This window comes from Lingula anatina, chromosome 9 (assembly GCF_051362555.1).
Source record: "Lingula anatina isolate TDL-2025a chromosome 9, LinAna3.0, whole genome shotgun sequence".
Classification (NCBI taxonomy): domain Eukaryota; kingdom Metazoa; phylum Brachiopoda; class Lingulata; order Lingulida; family Lingulidae; genus Lingula; species Lingula anatina.
Genome location: NC_141775.1, coordinates 9,503,145 through 9,523,906, shown reverse-complemented (window position 1 = coordinate 9,523,906; position 20,762 = coordinate 9,503,145). Strand labels below are relative to the sequence as shown.

Genomic DNA, 20,762 nt, shown 5'->3' with positions numbered 1-20,762 from the left:
ATGTCTTTTAATATACTTTGAAATGAGAGTGTTGACGAGGTTTTTCTTTTGCTTTTGAGATTGTTGAAGACCAGACTAAGAGAAAAGATCATTCTCTCCATTCCTCTCCCTCTTTCTCTCTCTCTCTCTCTCTCTCGTCTGGCGCTGTCTGTCTGTCTGTCTCTCCTTCCCTCTCTCTCTCTTCTATTATATCCTTCCTCTGTAACTTATCATGCAGTGAGTTACTCAAATCATTAGACAAAAACAATATGGGCATTTACAAACAATCATCACAGATCTTAACAATGAAGTGAGGCAGTTATCTTCACCCTCCTCCATAGACTTTTCTGTTCACTAAAGCTGAAGAGGAAAGCTTGAGTTTATAACGTGGTTTAATCTGCCTTTTGTGTTTTATTGATGTTTATAATATCCATGCTCTGTTGACTGTACAAAATCAATCTCCCCTTTAGAAATGGCTTATGTAATCTCTGGGACAGGCCAAAACTTTTCCATGGTTACAGAACAAATTCATATAAAATTCATGTCCCTGCTGTATAATCAATGGATTTGGTATCGATGTGATGATCATTCTGTGGAGTTCTGCCCATTATTCATTGTCTGGCTTGTTATAAAAAGGTTGCCAGGGTTACGTGTCAAATTCATGCAAAATGTATGTTTTCATTGATCAGTGGGTGATCATGTAACCATTAGATTTTAAGATTGGTGAGGGCTTTTTATTTGCCCTTTTGCAATCTGTGTATTTTATCATCTGTTAGAGAGGTTAATTATACAACATTTTTGTGACCTGAAATCATCATATTATCTTATTATTACCTGTGGATAAATATCTAAGGGATTTTTACACCCTGAGTAATTAAAGAATAAAAGGTGACAATTGCATTTGCACTTGTATACAAAGAGAAAATGTAAAGAATGCATGGGGCTATTCACTTAGCTTAAAGAAAAAAGCAGTTTTCATAATGTTAACATTACATTACAATTAATTTCTAGTATATTATTGTCAATTATGCTGTATGTTTTATAAATAAGCACTTATTCCAGTATGATGATATAAAGTGGTATATTATATTTACAGGTGTCCTAGTGGGCAGCCCCCCAGTGCCTAAACTGACCACCCCTTCTTCCAGTCCGACCCCGAAGTCCAGTGTCGCTTCTCCGGCCAGTTCCAGCTCAGGTAAGTGACCACACCCTTCTTTACACACATACATATGTATTGATATTCTCTCATGTCCAACACACAAACCTCCATGGACAGTTGGGGGGGGGGGGGGGGGGGGGGTCAGAAAAGTTGCCATGCCAGGTCTTCATGACCCTTATTCTTCCCTTCTTGACCACATCCCAGTTGTATTGAGTTTTGGTTTGGGTGAGTGAAAGCATTCCACCCCCCACCCCACCCCCCTTGGCCACTCATCAGTCCAACCCTCCACTAGAACCAGTTTCTGTGTAATTTTATGTCTTACCCCCTTTCCAGTTTATCAGTTTTAAATATGGATGAGGAATTCCATCTTTCATTTAAAATAACCCAATAGGGATTTTAAAAAAAACAGTTTTAAAGGACAAAAAGTGTCTTTCTGAATTGCTTTTATATAAATGTTAAGATGAAATACTCAGTGGAAAAAAATCATTTATAAGTACAAAGTTTGGTGGCAGGCCTTATATATTTGTTGCCTGGTAAGGTTTGCTGGAGGAGAAGATAGAATTAAAGTGAATGTCTTCATGCTGTTGTTTCCATGGCACTAGAATGAAGCAGCAAATTACAGCAGGTGCTTTTTTTAAGTATTTCGAAGGCTTCGAAACCAACCCCATGTCTGATCAAAATAGACCCTTCTCTAACCTGAAGTGACTTTGAGTTTGTTAGGTCCATTTTTCGTTTAAGGGAATGTAGATTATATACAGGGTTACCAAGGAATTTATGGGAGAAGAAAATGTATGTTCAAGTTATTTGAGTAAAACCCCCTAATTTGTTTTATATGACAATTTAAGTTGCATTCTTGGACAAAATTTGATGGTTTGCATAGAAACTGTCTTCTTGCTGACGCGATTAGAGATAAGAAGACATCATTCACAGCGTCTGGGACTTTTTAGGGGTAAAATGACATGAATAAAAGCACATTGCATGAAATGGTTTTGAAAAAGAAATTGAGCAAGCTTATTCAACAAATGGGTGTGTGTCACATTTTTATTTCTTCTTTCGTGATCACTGGGAGAAGCGAGCTATTTTTGTGGTGATTTGATAAATGATAAATGCATCATATTTTAATATAAAGTGTATTATATCTCTCGTTTATTCCTCTGATATTTATGAATGTGATAACATTAAGTTGAGTAAAACTGGTCAGTTTTGGAAGATGGTTGGTTTTATTTCCTTTTTCTAAGAAGAAGGGGATTTTTCTTAATCCTCATGGTCATAGATTGATTGAGAACTTTTTAAGTTCCTTAAAAAAGCCAAGAATTACATATTCTGGATTAAGAGTCAAAACATTAAAATAATCTTAAAAACATCATTAAAACCACTATGCATATATTAGGATTCATTCAAGTATTTATGACAGGAAACATTTGATATGAAAGAAACTTACATGCTTCATTAATTTGTATAAGGTGATATAAGAACGAAAATGCCAAAGAAAGGTAAGATTTTATGATGAATATTTTTACATTAAACATAGTTCTGAGGCCACAGACAGACAAAGACATGTTAAGGAATGATAATTAGTGCACTAAAAGTGAAGAATAATTGTTTTTGTAAGAGACTTTTTCCCACTTATATTTATTTTATTACTGTTTGATTAGACATGTATCAAAAGGTTTTTTTTCCAAGTCGAAATGTGAGAAAGATTGTGGAATTTCCTATGATGCTCAGTTAAAGGAAGGGTGTTATTTCCTAAATTCTTCACAAAATTTGTAATTAATTTAAGGTGGTTCACAGCTTGAGTTTTCATACAAAAATGTTTTATCTTACTGAGTTGTCTGATCTCTTCATCTGTTTCACTATTAGATTGAATTTTTGTTCATTTCTGGATGCCAACATAAGCTTCAAATGATTTAGGCATTTTGGCGCATTCTTGCATATTTATTTATTTATTATCATTTATTATTATTTTTTTTTCTATTATTTTTTTGCCAGTGGATGAATGTAGTTTTGACTATTTAAGGCATTTTTTTTTTCAAATTTTCTGTTCGCTTTGAAAACTATCACTGAAAACATTAGCTAACTGTCAAGGACACAAACTACTTTTTTTCCATTATTAATTTCATAATAACAACTGTCAATGACCCTTACTTGTGTTCTTCCATTGGAATGCATGGTTTCCACTGATGAAAAAGTCGTAAACCCAAAATTTGGCACATCGGCAGATAATGCTCTGCCCTTTGACTTTGTTTTGCTTGCCAACTGATAATAAATTGGATTCGCTTCTCTCTTTAATACATGTTTTTTTTTTCTCCCTGCATGACCAACTTGCCCCAGTCAAATAGCACCAATTTGCTCTAAGACACAGAGCAATAAACATGTCATCAGAAATGAGAGTTTTTAAAAACAACATTATACCTTCTTTGTGGGCCCTGGATATTTTGGTGGATAAGAATCTGTATATTTGACGCTTTTCATGATTTTCATTCTTGATGTTCATGTTAAAATAAGGAAGCATCTTGAGCAAACGACTGCAGGATCCTTGTGCCCAAAAAGAAAAATAAAAAAAAAAAATGGGTGTCCTCTCATTCTCTGTTAGAAATTAATCAAAATGCCTTAGCATAAGTTTTAGGGTGGATCAGAAGACTCTGGATCAATAGGAATGAGACGTCTTGCTTGCCAGGAATCTGTGTCTTTTATATGTATTTTTAAATACATACATGACTCTGGTTCCTCTAAGGTACAGAGTTAGAAGTAGGAAGAGACAACCCTTAATTGTCATTTATGAAATGTATGATAGATACGGTATGGTTTGTGTGGAAAAGATGGAGACTGTTTGATGTGTAGATGAATACTAAAGATTGTAATGCAGATTGCAAATTAAGTCTTTTGAGTCACAGACACAGACACTCGTGCTTACATATGTACATGCTCATGCACATACTCCTGTGAGCAAACTTGAACTTGATCTTAGCACATTTATGTTAAGATGACAACTACAAATAATGACATAGTATTTTATTAATGACGTAGCTACGTAATGTTTGAAAACAACAGCAAATGGGTATAGGTAAGTCAATGACATGTAATGTTTTAAAAACACTCAATCCAACTTGGTACCAGTACAGATAGAGGTTTGCTGGTCTGAGGAATAATGACTGCGATGATGTCATTAAGAAACGGACCTTGAATTACCCCTGCCCCCCCCTCCCAAATCTCATCCTCTCTCTCTCTCTCTCTCTCTCACTCCCCAGCACTGTCTTCCACTAGGTATTTTAGATAAAGGTCCTTTTATTCTTCAAAAGAGTAAAGCTTTCTTTTTAACAAGTCACCCTTGTCATGTAGGGATGGATGCTTTTGTTTTTTTAAGAAAAAGAAAGAGAAGAGTGAAAAAAAGATATGCCACCTGGGCTGAAATCATCAAAAGCACCTTTGTTGACTTTGTGGGTTGCTCTTTGGATCAAAATGCAGGAAAATCTGGTTTTCTTCTTTTTGATGGCTTCAAAGCTGGCAGCTGTTTGTGTTTTGTTTTTTATGTGTGAAGTGGTTTTAAATACATTTTGTTTGAGTGTGTGTGTATGTGTGTGCGCGCGGGCATGTGTGTATGAACACATGCTTGCGCAATTTTTTTTTTTTATTATTTTGTAAGCAAAGTTGAAGAAATTTTTGGAGTGATAATTTTTCATTGAGCATTTTGCTTTAAAAGATATATCATGTAGAATTTTTTTCTTTATTTTTTAATTAATTTATTTATTTATTTATTTATTTATTTATTTATTTATTTATTTTTTTTCAAAAAACTATTTATGACTTAGAGGTTTAGTAAGAAATTGTACCCTGTGCTGGACAATTTTTATTTTGTAAGTCAATCACCTTAAAAGTGGCCTGCATATTTTAATGTCAAGATTTCATCTTTTTATTTTCTTTTGTAAGTCTTATCTCTCACATCAGACGGAGCAAAAGGATACATATTAAAAGAAAAATACTTTGTAAAACAAAAGACATTCCACATTTCCTAACATAAAGTAGTCATGCAATGGAAAAATAATGGGGATTTCATAAAATGGTAAAACACAGGTTTTCCATTGTTTCTACAATTTCATTAGTTTCATGCTTCTCTTCATCTGCATGAATTAAGACAACTTTCACAATGGAAATCAAGATCGTTACGTAGATGCCTAGATGCCTGAGAGCTCAGCCCTGAAGATAATTATCATTATCATTATTCTTTTGAAGTGAAACCTGACTAGATTTGTTGTAAATTATGGGGAACTGTTTTAGAGGGACAGTTTTGGAGATGGTAATGATCTTGTAAGTTTTCACTTATCACAGGGTGAAGTTGTGATAGCTGGAACATAAGCTGGTGCATGTGCTTAATCATGGACAGTTTTGGCTAAAATGAAGGAATGAATGAAAGAATACAGCATTGAATGAATGACTTAGGTTTTTGATGTAGTTAAATATTTTTACCCCCAAATTTGTTTTATACAGAAACTTAAGAGAGCCAAAATTGAACTGGAAAAGGACCATTTGCTGGTATATAATTAAAGGAGCACCGGAATACACTGTTTAACTCTTAAAAGTCCCTCTTAAACAGTTCCCCATAATTTAGATATTGTGTCACCTTAGACATTTGGGCTACAAAGTACAGTGTATTTAGGCATATTTCAAACTTTCTCAAAGAATTGCCATTCCAAAGGGTAAGACCCTTGACCTCTGGTTAATAAGACAGGCCATTTATCTTAAAAGAGAATTAATATTCTCAAGAAGTTGGGAATCATTAAGGTGTCACCTCAGGGTTACCTAACTATGTCCTTTTATCTTTCAAAACTGCACCAGAGAACTTTTTTCTCTCAAAGAACCTTTGTTCTCAAGGGTACTTGTCTTTAAAAAAATCTTCAAGTGTAAGAGGTAACCGTATTTGTCAGTAATTTATCTATTAGGCTAAGTTTGCTGGTTAAACAAGCTAAATGTTTAAAAAAAATGTCGTTCATTTAGTCATATCATGGAATTTTCCAAAAAAAATATATCTTGAAGTGTTTTGAAGTTCAAGAACAACTTTTTTTTTAAAAAAATCACTGATTACAATAAGCTGTAGATATAAACCAAAAAGATTAATATCCTCGTCCTATTGTCTGAAAACAATAATCATAAAATATTTAATAAAGACAGTAAGAGGTTTTATTGTTTAAAAGAATAATGGGGTGCATTTATGAGGAAACACCCACCAAGTTTAATGAAAAATAAGAATCAATTTTCATTGGAATTCGTCATGCATTGGGCAAAACCATCTCTCTCTCTCTCTCTCTCTCTCTCTCTCTCTCTCTCTCTCTCTCTCTCTCTCTCTATATATATATATATATATATATATATATATATATATATATATATGAAAACAGCTAACATCTCTTCATATGAGATTCAAAATTCCTCAAAATATACATTGTAAACAACACATAAAAGTTTAATAAATTCTATTTTAACACCAGAACCATGGTTATCACAATTATTCTGAAATCTGTGCTTGCCATCTGACCACGTAGACATTCATAGATGGCTATCCTCCATAATAATCTCTTAAGAGATTATTGCAAAAACCACTCATGAAAAAAAAAAAAACAATCACTTAACTTTGAATATCTGAACAAATTCATAAACCATTTAAAAGTATGGGAAAATTGTCATTTACATCAGGAAAATCCGTTATATGGCACTTTTCCCGCCAAAATGAAAAGATGTCATCCCTCTGTAAGTACAGATTCCTGCTCCGTCCCATAAATTATGAAAACTGCACATTGTCACAGTTTTCCCCTATTACATTATATAATGACAGGGCGGGAGGGGGCCTGATGGGATTTAGCCTATTAAGGTCAGATATGTTAAGTTTGTTGTTTTTGAGCAGGAAATGGTTGATTTGTGTTCGACAGTGCGGGCTTTGTTTTATTGTGTTTTTCGTGTCCAGGAATACTGATCAAACTTATTATAAAACCAACATTTGTGTGAGCGTGGTCATGTGGAGGAAATGATGACCAATGCGTTTATGATAGATGGTTTTTGGTCAAGGTTGCATATTGGTTCAGAGATGGGAGGTACGTCTAGTTCATTTTCGTTAAGCTAAGAATGCATGCATGCACGCGCGTGTGCATACACACACACACATTGTTGCACTTATCATAATATAAACGTGTTGTTGAACATGTTACTAATAATGAAATTTAAAAGAAAAAAAACTATAATTATGCCTATATAAGTGTCACTCCAAGTAAAAACTGTGCCCTGGAATAAAATGGATATTGAAAAAATGACATCTGATATTTATATAACAACATCTCATGTTATATTTTGTTTAAATATCTGTATAAGCCTGAATGCTTCAATATTTAAATCCTGACTGAGAACTGATGAGCCTCCCTGTGTTTTATCTTGTGCATCAGGTATCAAGTTAAACGCTCAGGTTAAAAAGGTTGTGTTTTCATTATCTCCTTGCCTCCCACAATTCCTATGATTATTTATGTATAAAGTACTCTGACTAATGTATGACTTGACCAAAAGGGACCATTATTGCTATGGACAAGCCATTTTTGAAAATTATCTCCTTTTTTTTCTGAATAATATCCTGTAGTGACTCAGAACTTTCCAGATAAGGAAGTATGGTGGGAATGTTGTAGGTGATTTTTCATGAAAAACAATTTTGCCTTTTTTTTTTTTTTTTTTTTTTTTTTTTGAAATATGAGTTTATTGTGGTCAAAATTTTTTTATTAAATTTACCATGTATAATTCATATTATGCCCATATTTAGTTAGATGATGTGATACAGATGAAAATGTAGTTTTCTGTTTTCCTCAGATGAAAAAGTCGCTATACCTCTATGACATTAAAATATCTATTGTGATTTCTATCAGTTTAACGGCTTTGTTTTTTTCATCTTTATCAAGTATCGCAATCTCTGAAAAATAACTTAAATGGTAAAAGCATGCTTCTTGATATTATCTCCTGTTGTAAGTATCGTGTTGTATTATTGACAGGTTCTTTGAAGAAATTCACCAATAGTGCCGAATACGTGAAGGCTGTTTTCTCACCAGATGTCTCTCCTCAGACCATATCCGCCAAACTGGCCGGGGAACTCCTCCCCGACTACAGCAAGTATATCAAGAGGTATTGATAAGATACAATTTTACTAATAAATAAATAAAGGTTTTTATTAAATTGTTTCATTTAAATTAATTTTTATAATAATTGTTTTAGTCCATTTTTGTAAAGGAAACTTTTAAATTATTGATTCAAAATAAAGAAAAACAGATGAACACTATTTTTTATGTGTGTTTGGGTTCGTGCTTGCATGCATTCACGTGCGTGCATGTGGGTGTGTGACTTGATTTAGTATTGCTAAATCAGTATGCTTGCAGATATAAAAAAAAAACAGCCAGTAGAACCTAGATACATGTAGTACACTTTAATGCATTGATAATAATGCCTTCTTTCTTTTGCCTTACAGGTTTGTCTCATTTGCGGACTGTGGAGGCAACCACTGCCAAGACATGGGATACAAGGAACACTACCACTGTGTGGACTGCAGTTTCAGGGTGAGGGAAAAATTTTCCCTCCTTACTCGCACATGTGCGAGCACTCTTCGGGGGTGTGGCTCTTAGTTGAAGAGAGCAGATGTTTTAAGCTTGGCATGGTTTTCTTTTTCTCAGAACACAATTGACGTCTCATCTAGCACATTTATATTTCTAAGCTTGAAAATTGTTTGCCATGAGTTCTTGAATAAAGCAATAGAATTCATTTCTACTTTAAGGATTTTAATGGCATCTCCAAAACAGTATATTGTTCTATTCTTTAGAGATAAAATGGAATCATCAATTTGAAAACGGGTTTTTCCTAATTGAATAATTGCAATGTTTTCATCTCTTCTTTCGCAAGGTTTTCATCAAGAAAGAAGAGATGATCCGCCATTTCAAGTGGCACAAGAAGCGAGATGACTCCCTGCAGCATGGTTTCATGCGTTACAGTCCCATGGATGACTGCTTCGCTAAGTTTGGCAACTGCACACACTGTGGCAAGCAGACTCATTACCACTGCATACAGGTGAATAATGGCCCCTCTGCTCTCCCCCCCCCCTTCTCTCTCTCTCTCTCTCTCTCTCTCTCTCTCTCTCTCTCTCATTTTGTATTAAATGGGATTTCAATAAAACTTAATTAATTTCACAGTCACCTATTGGATATAACTGCATGCCACGTTCCAAAACCAGCATTTTGATTTTTTTTTCTTTGCTTTTATTTCTTTCAATTTTCCTACAGAATTATGCAATTATTCCAATATCCAGTTTGTGTTACAATGCCATGCAAGATATATGTTCAAATGATATCTATACATGTCTAAAATAATTCTATATTCATTAAAATTTTTCAACAGTCTGGCTGTAACAAAGTCTACATCAGCACCTCGGATGTTCAGATGCATGCCAACTACCACCGCAAAGATTCCGCCATCATTCAGGAAGGATTTCAGAGATTTCGAGCCACAGAGGATTGTGGGACGCCATCTTGTCAGTTTTATGGGCAGCGTACCACCCACTTCCACTGCCGCCGCTCCAGTTGTAATTTCACCTTTAAAAACAAGGCTGATATGGGTAAGAAGCTAAAATTAACCAATAGCTCTCCTTTGATAATAGACTGGAATATTCCTCATTTGGAATGAAGATTTTCACCTCCTCAAGCTAATATTATATTAAATTATTAAATTTTACCGTATTTACTTCATGATTGAGATATGGCAGAGAGAACACATACTGGGTCTCCATTTTGCTTAGATGTGGTACAGAAATATACACATTTTGTGTATTTGTCCATGTGTTTTCTTTAAAGCATGGCTAAGTCATCTAATAATAATAAATACATGTTAATGCCTTAATTCAATTTTTTTTTTCTTTTCAGAAAAACACAAAGCATATCACCAGAAGGATGAAATTCTCTCTAAGGATGGATTCAAGAAGTTTATGAAATATGAACACTGCACATTCCAAAACTGCAAGTACTCCAAAGTCAGTAACCACATTCACTGCATTCGACCTGGTGAGTGGATTTTTCTTGTGAAGAATAATTTTTACAAATACATATTTAAAAAAAAAAAATGTTAACCCCAGTATAAAAAATTTTCCTACTGCATGCCTGTACTGACCCAGGCTCTATTCACACTAATAAAATTTCTTCAAGCCAAACAGCTTGATAATTTGAGTCAAATTAAATTTTTGCACAAAGTTATTTATTTGGTTGAAAAGGTTAAATAAATTATTTAACATCTTACTTAGCCAAATTACAATATCTTAGACAATATGCTATGCTGAAGCATGCCTTGCTAAAATAAGTCCAGGTCAGAAACTTGTGATTCGTTCAGTACTACTTTACTTTTGTTCCAATACACATTGGTCAGTATTTATTTAGCAAATCTTCAATGCTTCATAATAATTTTTAGGTTGTGACTATGTACTACATTCCACTGGACAACTTTATTCCCACAAGCGAAAGCATGAACGTCGTGACTTCGAACATGCCTACAAGCGTTTCAAAGAGGAGCAACATTTTAAAAAGCGTGTCTCCGTGGGACCTGTCCCCATCGCACCTATGCCTACAAGTGGTATCCCACAATTCACCTTGCAGAACTTCCAACTTCCTGTCATCAAGCAGGAGGCGGAATATGTGGACATTGATGATCTCGTTAAGATGAAACTGTCACGAGAAAATACACCAGTGAAGGGAGTTTCCCCCTCTGGAGCATCTAGCCCCTTGGATTTTTCTACCACTTCCTCCATAGGGTCAGATCTTCAGATTAATATGGATACCCAAGATTCCATGATGAGTGTTCGCTCTGAGACCAACTCGCCACAAGAAGAAGATTCCTCAATTAACCTGACCAAAAGTGCTGGAGACATTACAGGTAAAAAAAAAATATGTATTGTGGTTTTCTTCTTTTACTACCTTAATATCAGTTTTCTCCTCCCTCCCTCCTCCTCCTCTCTCTCTCTCTCTCTCTCTCTCTCTCTCTCTCTCATTTTTAGCAGTACGTTTTCTATAATCATCTACCTGAACTACTGACACCTTTGAAATAAATTTATTCAACTTAACATTATATATCTTTAAATTGGCTTTCTATAATCAGACTTATTCCATCTTAAGATTTGTAAAATTTGGTAAATAATTTTTGTACTATTTTACAGGTGATGACTTAAACAATTCCCTCAATTTACCAATTCCAACCTTTGAGAAAAAGAAGACAGAAAGTTCGGTAAAGACGGAGTCAGCCTCATTTTCATCCACGCCTACCCACAATACCTCCATGGCAGCTAAAGTAACACCCGGGGAGGCATCACCCATTGAGAAGATGACCTTTGACCCCACCAAGCTCCAGGTGACCAAGAATAATGTCAAAGATGATTCGTGGAAAGGCATTCTGACCAGGTAAGAAATTAGAAATGAAAAGGGGGGGGGGGGGGGGGGGGGGGGGGGGACGAGAGGAGTATTATGAATTTTTGCCTGAATTTTTGTCATTTCATCTTTTTTGTGCATGTGTGTATGTTGTGATGAATGGTTTTGATTGAGGTTTAATTCCAACATAAGAAATTTTTTTCATAAAGAGAAAGAGCGAAATGGGGAAAAGAGAAGCTAGAAATAATAGTTATAATGCTAATAATGGTGATGCCATTTATATTTATAGAAATAGTAATAATGATAAATAAAATATGTATGTTATGATATACAGGTATACTGCTAATGACCCATGTAACTCCCGCTGTGAATATCTCTATAAAGACCACTACCACTGCAATATCACTGGATGCAATATGGTATTTAGGTCCAAGGAAGGTGTCAGGGAGCATGCAAGGTAAATATATCACCCAACACAATCTAAATCGATACAATTGCTACATTGTGTTAGTATTCTCAACTAACACAATGGAAGATATTGTTTCAAACTACTGAGTAGAAATGTAGTCTTTTTGTTAGTATCTTTAAGGTATGTACATTTACTGTACACTTTTTTAAATTGCCCAAAGTCATATTTTTTATTTGTACTTATCTTTCAACTTTAGCTAAATCCTGTATAGAGTACCTTCAAGAAATTAACTGTTTCTGCATATAACATTAACGTTTTGTTTTTATTTTAAAGAAACCATGAGCAGCAGGACAAAATCTCTGATCTCACATATATGCAGTTCAATGAGTCTGAGCAGTGTAGCCAGGAATTGTGTCCATACGCCAGGAAGGAGAAGCACTATCATTGCCTCTGGGTAAGAGAAATATTCAAATTATTTTTTTCTTCTCTCTGAACCCCATGTTGCCTTCTGTAATTAGGGAAATTGGGATGCAGAGCATTCTGTGTAATTATTGAAATTTTGATTATATTTATTAATTTGTTTTTTCTTATTATAATTCAACTAAACAAATCTACACGATGTTACAGTGTTTATTTCTAATTTAATTGACTGGCAATTGGTCTGTGGCCAGTTTTTGTGTCTCAAACTGATTTTGTGGTTGCCTCACAATATCATATCTCTAAAAATAACATAAAACTGATAGAATTTTTTCTTCTATTTTACCTTCTAGGCTAACTGTCAGCGTGTCATCTCCAGCACAGGAGACATATTTGCCCGTCTTACCCACTACAGGGAACACGAATACCTCAGTGCTGTTCTCTGTAGGAAGTCCAAACCCTCTTCATCCCAAGGCGGGGACAGCGGGAACCTCTTCAACCATTTTACTCTTCCCAAAACCCGTCGAGGTCGACCTCCCAAGTATCCAAAAACCCACATCCCCGTGGTGCCAAAAGTAGAGCTGAAAGAGGGCACCTATGTCGATGATAAGACAGAGCTGACAGAGAAGGATTTGGAAAGCCTTAATGCAACAACCAAGGTCATTAAGGGCTTTATGAAGTTCGATGAAGCTCAGCCCTGCCCAGATCATCTCTGTTTGTTTCATAAAAAGGTTCATTACCACTGCCTTAGACCGCGTTGTCATCACGCCAGTGACCGGGCTGACGTGCTGAATCTTCATTGCCGCGATTTTCACAACTACATCCACATCCTCGAAGGCTACGAGTTCTTTGATCGCAACATCAACTGTCGCCGTCCACATTGTCATAATAACGGTGCCAACAAGCATTTCCACTGCACACGCTCACGCTGTGACTATTCGTTTGTGAGACCAACAACCATGGCACAACACGAGAAAAAACACCAAGAGGGCAGCAAGCAGGCAGAAGGCTCCTCTCCCTTACCCGTCAAAGTCCCAATTCCAAAAGAGGGTGTGCCGTTTCCTCCATCAACTGTAACAGCCAATCAGGCACTGGCTTACAAGCTGACCCCAGAAAAAGATAATGAGGCCAAGAACATTGTCAAAGCTAAAGGTACCTTCTTTCCCACCAGTGGGGGCATGCCTGTCAGCATTCCCAACACTGCTGCTGGCATGATGGGCACTCAGATGATCAGTCACATGATGCCTCAAATCATCTACACTTCGGCAGGACCAATTGCCGTAGCTCAACCGGTACTAATGGCAGCTCCCCAGCAGTTGGCGTCTTCATCAACAACATCGCCTACTCTTAGCCCAACGAGTCAAGAAGAGCAGCAGAAAGCCACCATTGCCTCGGCAACTCAGGGTTTCCTACCGTTGGCCCTACTTCTGCAGCAGAAAGCGATGCAGAGCATGCCTCAGAACAACTGGGACATGATGAAGGTGCAGATGTATTGCCCAGCGAATGTGAACTGTGGACGGCCATTTTGCAAGCTGAAGAAGCGTGAGCATTTTCACTGCAAGGAGTGCAACCAGGCTTTCTCTTATGAGGACAGGTTGAAAGTGCACATTGCCAAACATGGGTTGAAACTGGAGGAAGACCAGCAAATATGCATAATGCCCACTGCTGCACTTAATCAGAATGTTCCAGTAACTTTTAATGGGAATGAAGCAACCACAGAAGCAACATCTGGTGGGAACGCTAAGGCGGAAGATGGAGATGATGTGGAAGCTTCGTCTTCACTCACCTTGAAACCAGAAGCTTTCACAAGCATTTTAGAAAAAGCCCAACAAAACCAGCACAATTACGATGAACAGCAGAAGTCAGGTCAGTCACATTCCAAGGCAAAAGGTGGTGTCCCAGAATGCAATGGGGCAGCAGATACTCCGCAGGAGGAATCGCTCGATTTGTCCATCAGCTCCACCGGGGGGTCTCTCCAAGACAGCTCCAGACGGTCAGGACGGAAGAGAATTTCCACCCACATGGAGGATTTCATCACCAATGATGAGCCGGCCCCAAAGCAGCAGAAGGTATCCCACTCTAACCCAGTGCCCAGTAAAACCGATCCGTTACCAGACGGGTTCCAACGGTACCATTACTCCGAGGACTGCGGACACGCCCAGTGTGCACATCGCCAGAACCTGACCCACTTTCACTGCTCCCGTCCTGATTGTGCGTTCGCATTCACCGACCGTTCCCGCATCGTGCAGCACAGCATACGCCACGAGCGTGTGGACGCCATAATGGGAGGCCAGTTCCAGCAGTATCGCGGAACCTCAGAATGCGGACGTCCTGATTGCCAATATGCAGGGAAGTCATCCCACTACCACTGTCTGCGTTGTCCATTCATTTGCACAGATACGAGCAAAGTTTCAGCCCACAGGAAACAGCATTCTAAGATGGAGAAGTTTGCCTCGCAGGGGTTCACGAAAATCTCTCAGACTGCAGAATGTGATGTGGCCAATTGTCCGCATAGCAAGAAGCAGACCCATTACCACTGCGTGTATGCTGGTTGCTCTCACTGTGTTCTCAGTCCCTGCCAGATGGCGCAGCACAAACGCAAACATGAAGTGGCATAATTCTTCCCTCCACATATCTTATACAATGGTTGGCCGTGTAGTATTACATGCTGCTTCATGTAGTGCTGAAAGAAATGCACACAGGAAAAGGCCCTATTTTTCCCTTGACAAATCTGCACTTTGGGTGGACCTTTCAGCGTATATGGAATAACGTGCTGCACGAAAGAAACTCATAGTATGGTGTGCGTGAGATGTTCAGAGGAATATCTGGAATTTATCATAATTAAGGCATGACATATTTCAGCAGGAGGCCATAATATATTCATCAGGATGTGTGGAGAACGTGCTAGTGGTGACAGAGGGAATTTTTTTACAAGGAGAGAATGCAGTATGATTTGAAACTGTTCTAATGGCAGCACACAAGATAGTCTATAAAAAGAGAGGATAGGAAGATGGAAGAAGTGCTTCAGTGAGGAGGCATATCGTGCAAAACTGAACTTTGGTCTTGTGGACTAGTAAGCACCAACATCAAACCATGTGGTAAAAAGAAAGATGGGGAATAAAGAAAGGATGGAGGAGGTTTGAATGGTTCTGGAAAGAGATGAAGAGGCAAGGGGGAGGATGTTTCATATACTTAGTAGTGAATATGTGACAAGTATATTTTATTTTCAAATTTATGATATATTATTGGATGAAGACATTGAATTTGTGGAGTTACACCCATCTTGCACAGACCTTTTCCCAAGCTTGCAAGTTTGTTCAATACATTATACTTAGAATGTCAGGGATGATGCAAACACTTTATATGTAGGATTTTAATGGTGGAGATATTCTTTCCAGAAGATATATTTTGATACAGGTTCTGTGTCTGAGGTTTTGTATGGCACATCACTGAAAAAAAGCCTTTATGCCTGTTATTTCTCCTGGTGTTTTAAATGTCTGGTGATGATTTTAGAAGTGTATTTACAGCTCGGAAGGTTTAGAGGTGAAGAGTTAGTCCCTAGTGGTCTGTAATTATTATAATTATTGTAATGAAGAGATTTTTCTTTTCTTTTTTACTTTCTATGTAATCTTTTTTATTAGACTGCTGTTTGGCTTATGATATATGCCTGTATATTGATGATTGAGGTCATATTTGCCTGAAAGTTTTTGATGAGATGCAAGTTAGTTTTTATATATTGCTGCTAAAGTTAAGTGATTTCTCTGTGGTAATTATGCAATACTGAAAGACATGAAAAAAATGCTTTTTTCATCCATTTAAAAGCATTGTTGCAATATGTAAGAAGATCTCTAAAATAGAATACTAGAATCCAGATTCGTGGCAATATAACAAGTATCTGCTCTCTTAGGCATGCTTGCCAATGACAGAAAGAAATTAAGTGTTTAAGGGGATGTTTTTAGCATTCCAGAGTCTAAAAATATAATCAGTATGTGTGGAGATTTAAAAAAAAAAATCAGAAACATCTTTGGGACCGCAAAAAAAAAGGTGATTCCTCAGAATTTAAGCAAAATTATATATTTTCCTGAACTTTTTTCTTTCTTTTGTACATTCTTTGGAAAGAAGGGTTCAAAAATGTTGATCATTAAGAGCAGTTCTGGTGTGACAGGTTACAGCCTTTGTCCTTGCTTGAAATTACAGATCTTTTAATAGAATAAAGACATGTTTTAAAAAAAGGGATTTGTAAGTAACCACCAATAGAAGCAAATTGGGGGAGTTTTAACCATTCTTAGTGCTTCATGTGAATTTGTCTTGTATAACTTTTCAGTTCAACAGGACGTATTTGTTAAACCTTGAAACAATATTATTTATCTTGAACTAAAAGAACAGGTTGCACATGTACTAGCAAATTTAAAACATCATGAAATGATTTTGGGAATGATTTTGGGTCTAGCTGCTGATAGCTGTTTCTTGGTATTGTAAATGTTTTGATAATTGCCATAGAACGTTTTTTGAATCCGTGCACTGCAAAGCTGACTGCTGTTAGATTTGAGGTTAGAATATGTGTGAATGATGATTGTGTGTTTTTGCTGTATGTTTTGGAAATGATAATGTTCAAACTGCATGAAGTTTATGCTTAATTGTGGTCAGAGATTATTGCCAATTTAAAATATCAAGTTTATTTCTGTCTGTGGTCACTCTTCCATTAAATAATTTTTTTTCTATCATTTGATTTGTTTTAAATATTAATTTCTTAGCAATTTATAACTTTCGAAAAATTAACTATTGTCTGTAACTGTTGGCTTTGGTCAATATCTTCTTTTAAATGAGTAACCGAAGAAAGAAATTACACCATAGATCATGCAGTTATTTCACACAGTGAGTGCCTCTGCTGTATGTCAGGAATATATATCCATGTGCATAAACATTAGGTAGAATACAGTAAATAAAAATATAATGAACTTTTTAAGATGCAATGATGATTATGATCTCTAATAAGGATAACAGTTTGATTATAGACATGCTTATGTACATATTATTTAATATATTTAATATCAGAAACAATAGTTGATTGATTAAATTAATGTACATTACGTGAGTAGTGATGCAAGGTGTATACTGATGAATGATAAGTGTTTATTGCATAAGGAACTTGAAGATAATGGATTTATTTGATAATAATGTATATTTGCTCATTTGGCTGTGAATTCTTAAGAAAAGTTATATCATGATATATATATATACATGTATATAGCAACTGTTTCAAGATATCTATATACCATTAGTCCAAAAAAGGAAGAATTTGTTTTACTTATATAGCTAATGGATTTTTTTTTTAAACTGCATAAAAGTTTCATTGTAAGTTATATGGCATTTTATATATAATAGGGTCGATGAAAAATCTTATAGCTGCTTTTCTGTAGTATACTCAATTTCAAGCATGCACAGTATGAATTAATAAGAATAATTGTTTTGATAGATACTGGTACCAGTAGATGAAATACTGTGTGAGAGAGAGAGAACTGAAGTATTGATGTTTCCTTGTGTATAAGTGATATTAAAAAATAGTTTTGTTATATCTAAGTAGAGGTTGTTTATTATGGTAATGCCTAATCTGCTTATAAGGCCTGTAGTTGCCGAGATACTGGTACCTTCATATCTAGGGCATTTAAGGATTCTTAATTGACTGTTAAATCTTAGGTGCCTTACTTGGTCTTACGATTTTTCCAAGTCATATCATTGGTAAATACCAACTTCCAGAAGGCTTCACTCTAAGATGCACCATGTCGAAATTACTAATTTTTTGTGGAAATTTCTATCACCATGAAATGCGTCTTACAAAGTAGAGTCTTTTCACATCACACATAATATCTAAGGGATGCAGCCATACCAGTATGTTTTGAGAGGGAGCTGCCATGTGTATAATTACACCACAGGGGACATACATTATAACTCAGTTTATTTTGTATATGCATATTTTATAAAACAGTAGTGTCGAGAGCCTGTTAAATTTATCTGTTAATATCGTAGTGCTCAATAAAGTTTTATTTCTCAGGCTCTCGACAAGAGCATTTGTTGATTGGCTGCTGGGCTCCATTAAACTGATTCCATTAACTTGATGTTATAGTCAGGCTTTTGAGTTGTCAGTCTCTCAAAACATTCTGGTACAGTTGAATTGCTGAAAGCTACTACTATATCGCTCCAAGTCAAAATACCTTGAAATGCATTTTTTTTACATATTTAGTTGCCTGATTTAATATAGCATAGTGAATTAAGAATAATGTTGGAGGAGAATGTATTTACAATGATAATGATTGGATGTTGAACCAGTGTTTGAAAGGATGCAATTTCATATTTACATTGTACATCGTTTAAGTTTATGATTAATATTTATTCCTAAATCCCAACAAAAGTTTAAGAAATTATTCTCTACCTTATGTAGGTATAGTTCATCAGTATCAGTAAATGAGAATGCAAGTGTGTACATTTGTTTGCATTGTTTTTAATTGTTCAGAACCTGTTTTCTAAAGAGTGAAGTGACATAAAGCTGTATTCTCTTGGCATATTTTTCTTTTGGGGATGCTCCTGTGTAATGCAACACATAATGTCTGCCTCATGCAACACACAATGTCCCTGCCTCATGCAACACAATGTCCCGCCTCATGCAACACAATGTCCCACTTCATGCCACACAATGTCCCGCCTCATGCAACACAATCTCCCACTTCATGCCACACAATGTCCCGCCTCATGCAACACAATGTCCCGCCTCATGCAACACAGTGTCCTGCCTCATGCCACTCAACTCCGCCTCATGCAACATGGTGTCCTACCTTATGCAAAACATGTATTCTCCCACCTCTTGCAAATCACGACATTCTGATTGTTGAAGCATTCCACAGACTGCCATGTTTTGGTGGTGGTATTTTGCTGTTGTTGAGGAATGGCATATTTCATGGCTGCATGTACGAGTAGAATATTAATGTAAGATACAACAAGATTCTGTACTATACTATTTCACTTAGTAGTGGTCAATAGGTATTTATATAAATTGCATCATTTTTGCACTTGTTTTAAGGCACTTGGCACAATTAGGCTTATAGAAATTTCACATTTTATTGTTTTAGTGAAGGATTCATCTGTATACAAAAAGTTTGGTTCACTGTGTTTCTTACCATATTGTAATTTATTGAAATTGTGTCCATGTAGTAAGGCTCTCACTATATAATAGGGCTCATAGATGATCGAAGAATATGCATGAATCTATAAATACTGTTGGTTGCCTAAGTTTGTGGGTACTTTTTGTCACGAATGTTCCTTCTGGATAATAGTTAGATACATAATTCGGGACCTAACACCCCATTTCCATAGATTAGATCGACCTACTTTGGATCGAACTAACTCCCTGGGGGTTCGCGCTGAATAGCTGTCAGCCGGGCGGACACGAAAGTTAATTGCCCCTTACGGCTTGTAGTGGGCGGGGACGGACACTAAAGGGGGATTATCTGAAGGTAGTCTGGTGAGACTCCCCGCGGTGATAGATCGATCTAAAGTTGTGGGAATAGACCCTAAGACATTAGAAGGATGCAGGATATTGTTATGTATATGATTTAAAAGATAGGCCTGTTGGTTTATGCAATAGATTCTGTATCATTTATGCATGTAAGAAAACTGCTTTTAATGATCTTTTTTTTTTTTTTTTTTTTTTTTTTTTTTTTTTTTTTAGCTTTTTGATCTCTGTGGATTTGCTGTGACATTTTTTTCTCTTTTACCTATAGAAGTATCAGTGTTAAATCTAATTGTGATTTGTATAAGTGTATGTTCTGTATTGAAGAATTTGCAGTTTTTTTTTTTTTTTTTTTTTTTTTTTTTTTTTTTTTTTTTTTTTCAATTTAAAATACAGCATTAGACATAAAGTGTAATAGATTCACCATGAAAGTCGTATGGAATAATTCTTTAATTTTTAACATGAAACATTTCTCAAGACCAAACAAATCTATCAGTATTATGAAACAGAAGTTTATGCAAAGCTTGGGTGAAAGTACTGTATTATAATATGCAAATAAAATGTAGCATTATACAAACAAGTTTATATTGTTGTTGTGTGTTGTTTGTGTACTAGTAATTAATTCATTAATGAAAATGTTTTTTTTTTTTTTTTTTTTTAATTAGCATTTTAAATTATTTTCAAATATATAATTGAATATGATGAAGTTGAATTTGGGCATGGTGCAGAGGGCACATATCGTATTAATGTACTAAGGATTACTAAAACAAATTTCTCGTATGTCTATTGTCTTGTATCAAAATTTTTTTCTTTATTGTGAAAAAGTGTTCAGATTGAAAAGTAATGAACATTTTAAATTAGTATCTTTTTGACTCT

At 35.8% G+C, this 20,762-nt stretch overlaps 1 protein-coding gene across 3 annotated transcripts in view; it reads left to right on the top strand.

The window, feature by feature from the left end:
* LOC106159656 (zinc finger protein castor homolog 1) overlaps positions 1-20,471 on the top strand; it is a 47,072-nt gene extending 26,601 nt beyond the window's left edge. For all 3 annotated transcript variants that reach the window (XM_013535986.2, XM_086995655.1, XM_013535988.2), the window contains exons 3-13: positions 1,076-1,174; positions 8,158-8,287; positions 8,628-8,715; positions 9,056-9,220; positions 9,548-9,764; positions 10,069-10,206; positions 10,607-11,068; positions 11,349-11,589; positions 11,891-12,013; positions 12,299-12,419; positions 12,736-20,471. In XM_013535986.2, coding sequence (XP_013391440.2) covers positions 1,076-1,174; positions 8,158-8,287; positions 8,628-8,715; positions 9,056-9,220; positions 9,548-9,764; positions 10,069-10,206; positions 10,607-11,068; positions 11,349-11,589; positions 11,891-12,013; positions 12,299-12,419; positions 12,736-15,000 — 4,049 coding nt within the window. In that variant the 3' untranslated portion in view covers positions 15,001-20,471. The remainder of the gene's footprint in view (positions 1-1,075; positions 1,175-8,157; positions 8,288-8,627; positions 8,716-9,055; positions 9,221-9,547; positions 9,765-10,068; positions 10,207-10,606; positions 11,069-11,348; positions 11,590-11,890; positions 12,014-12,298; positions 12,420-12,735) is intronic.
* The last annotated feature ends 291 nt before the right edge of the window (positions 20,472-20,762 follow it).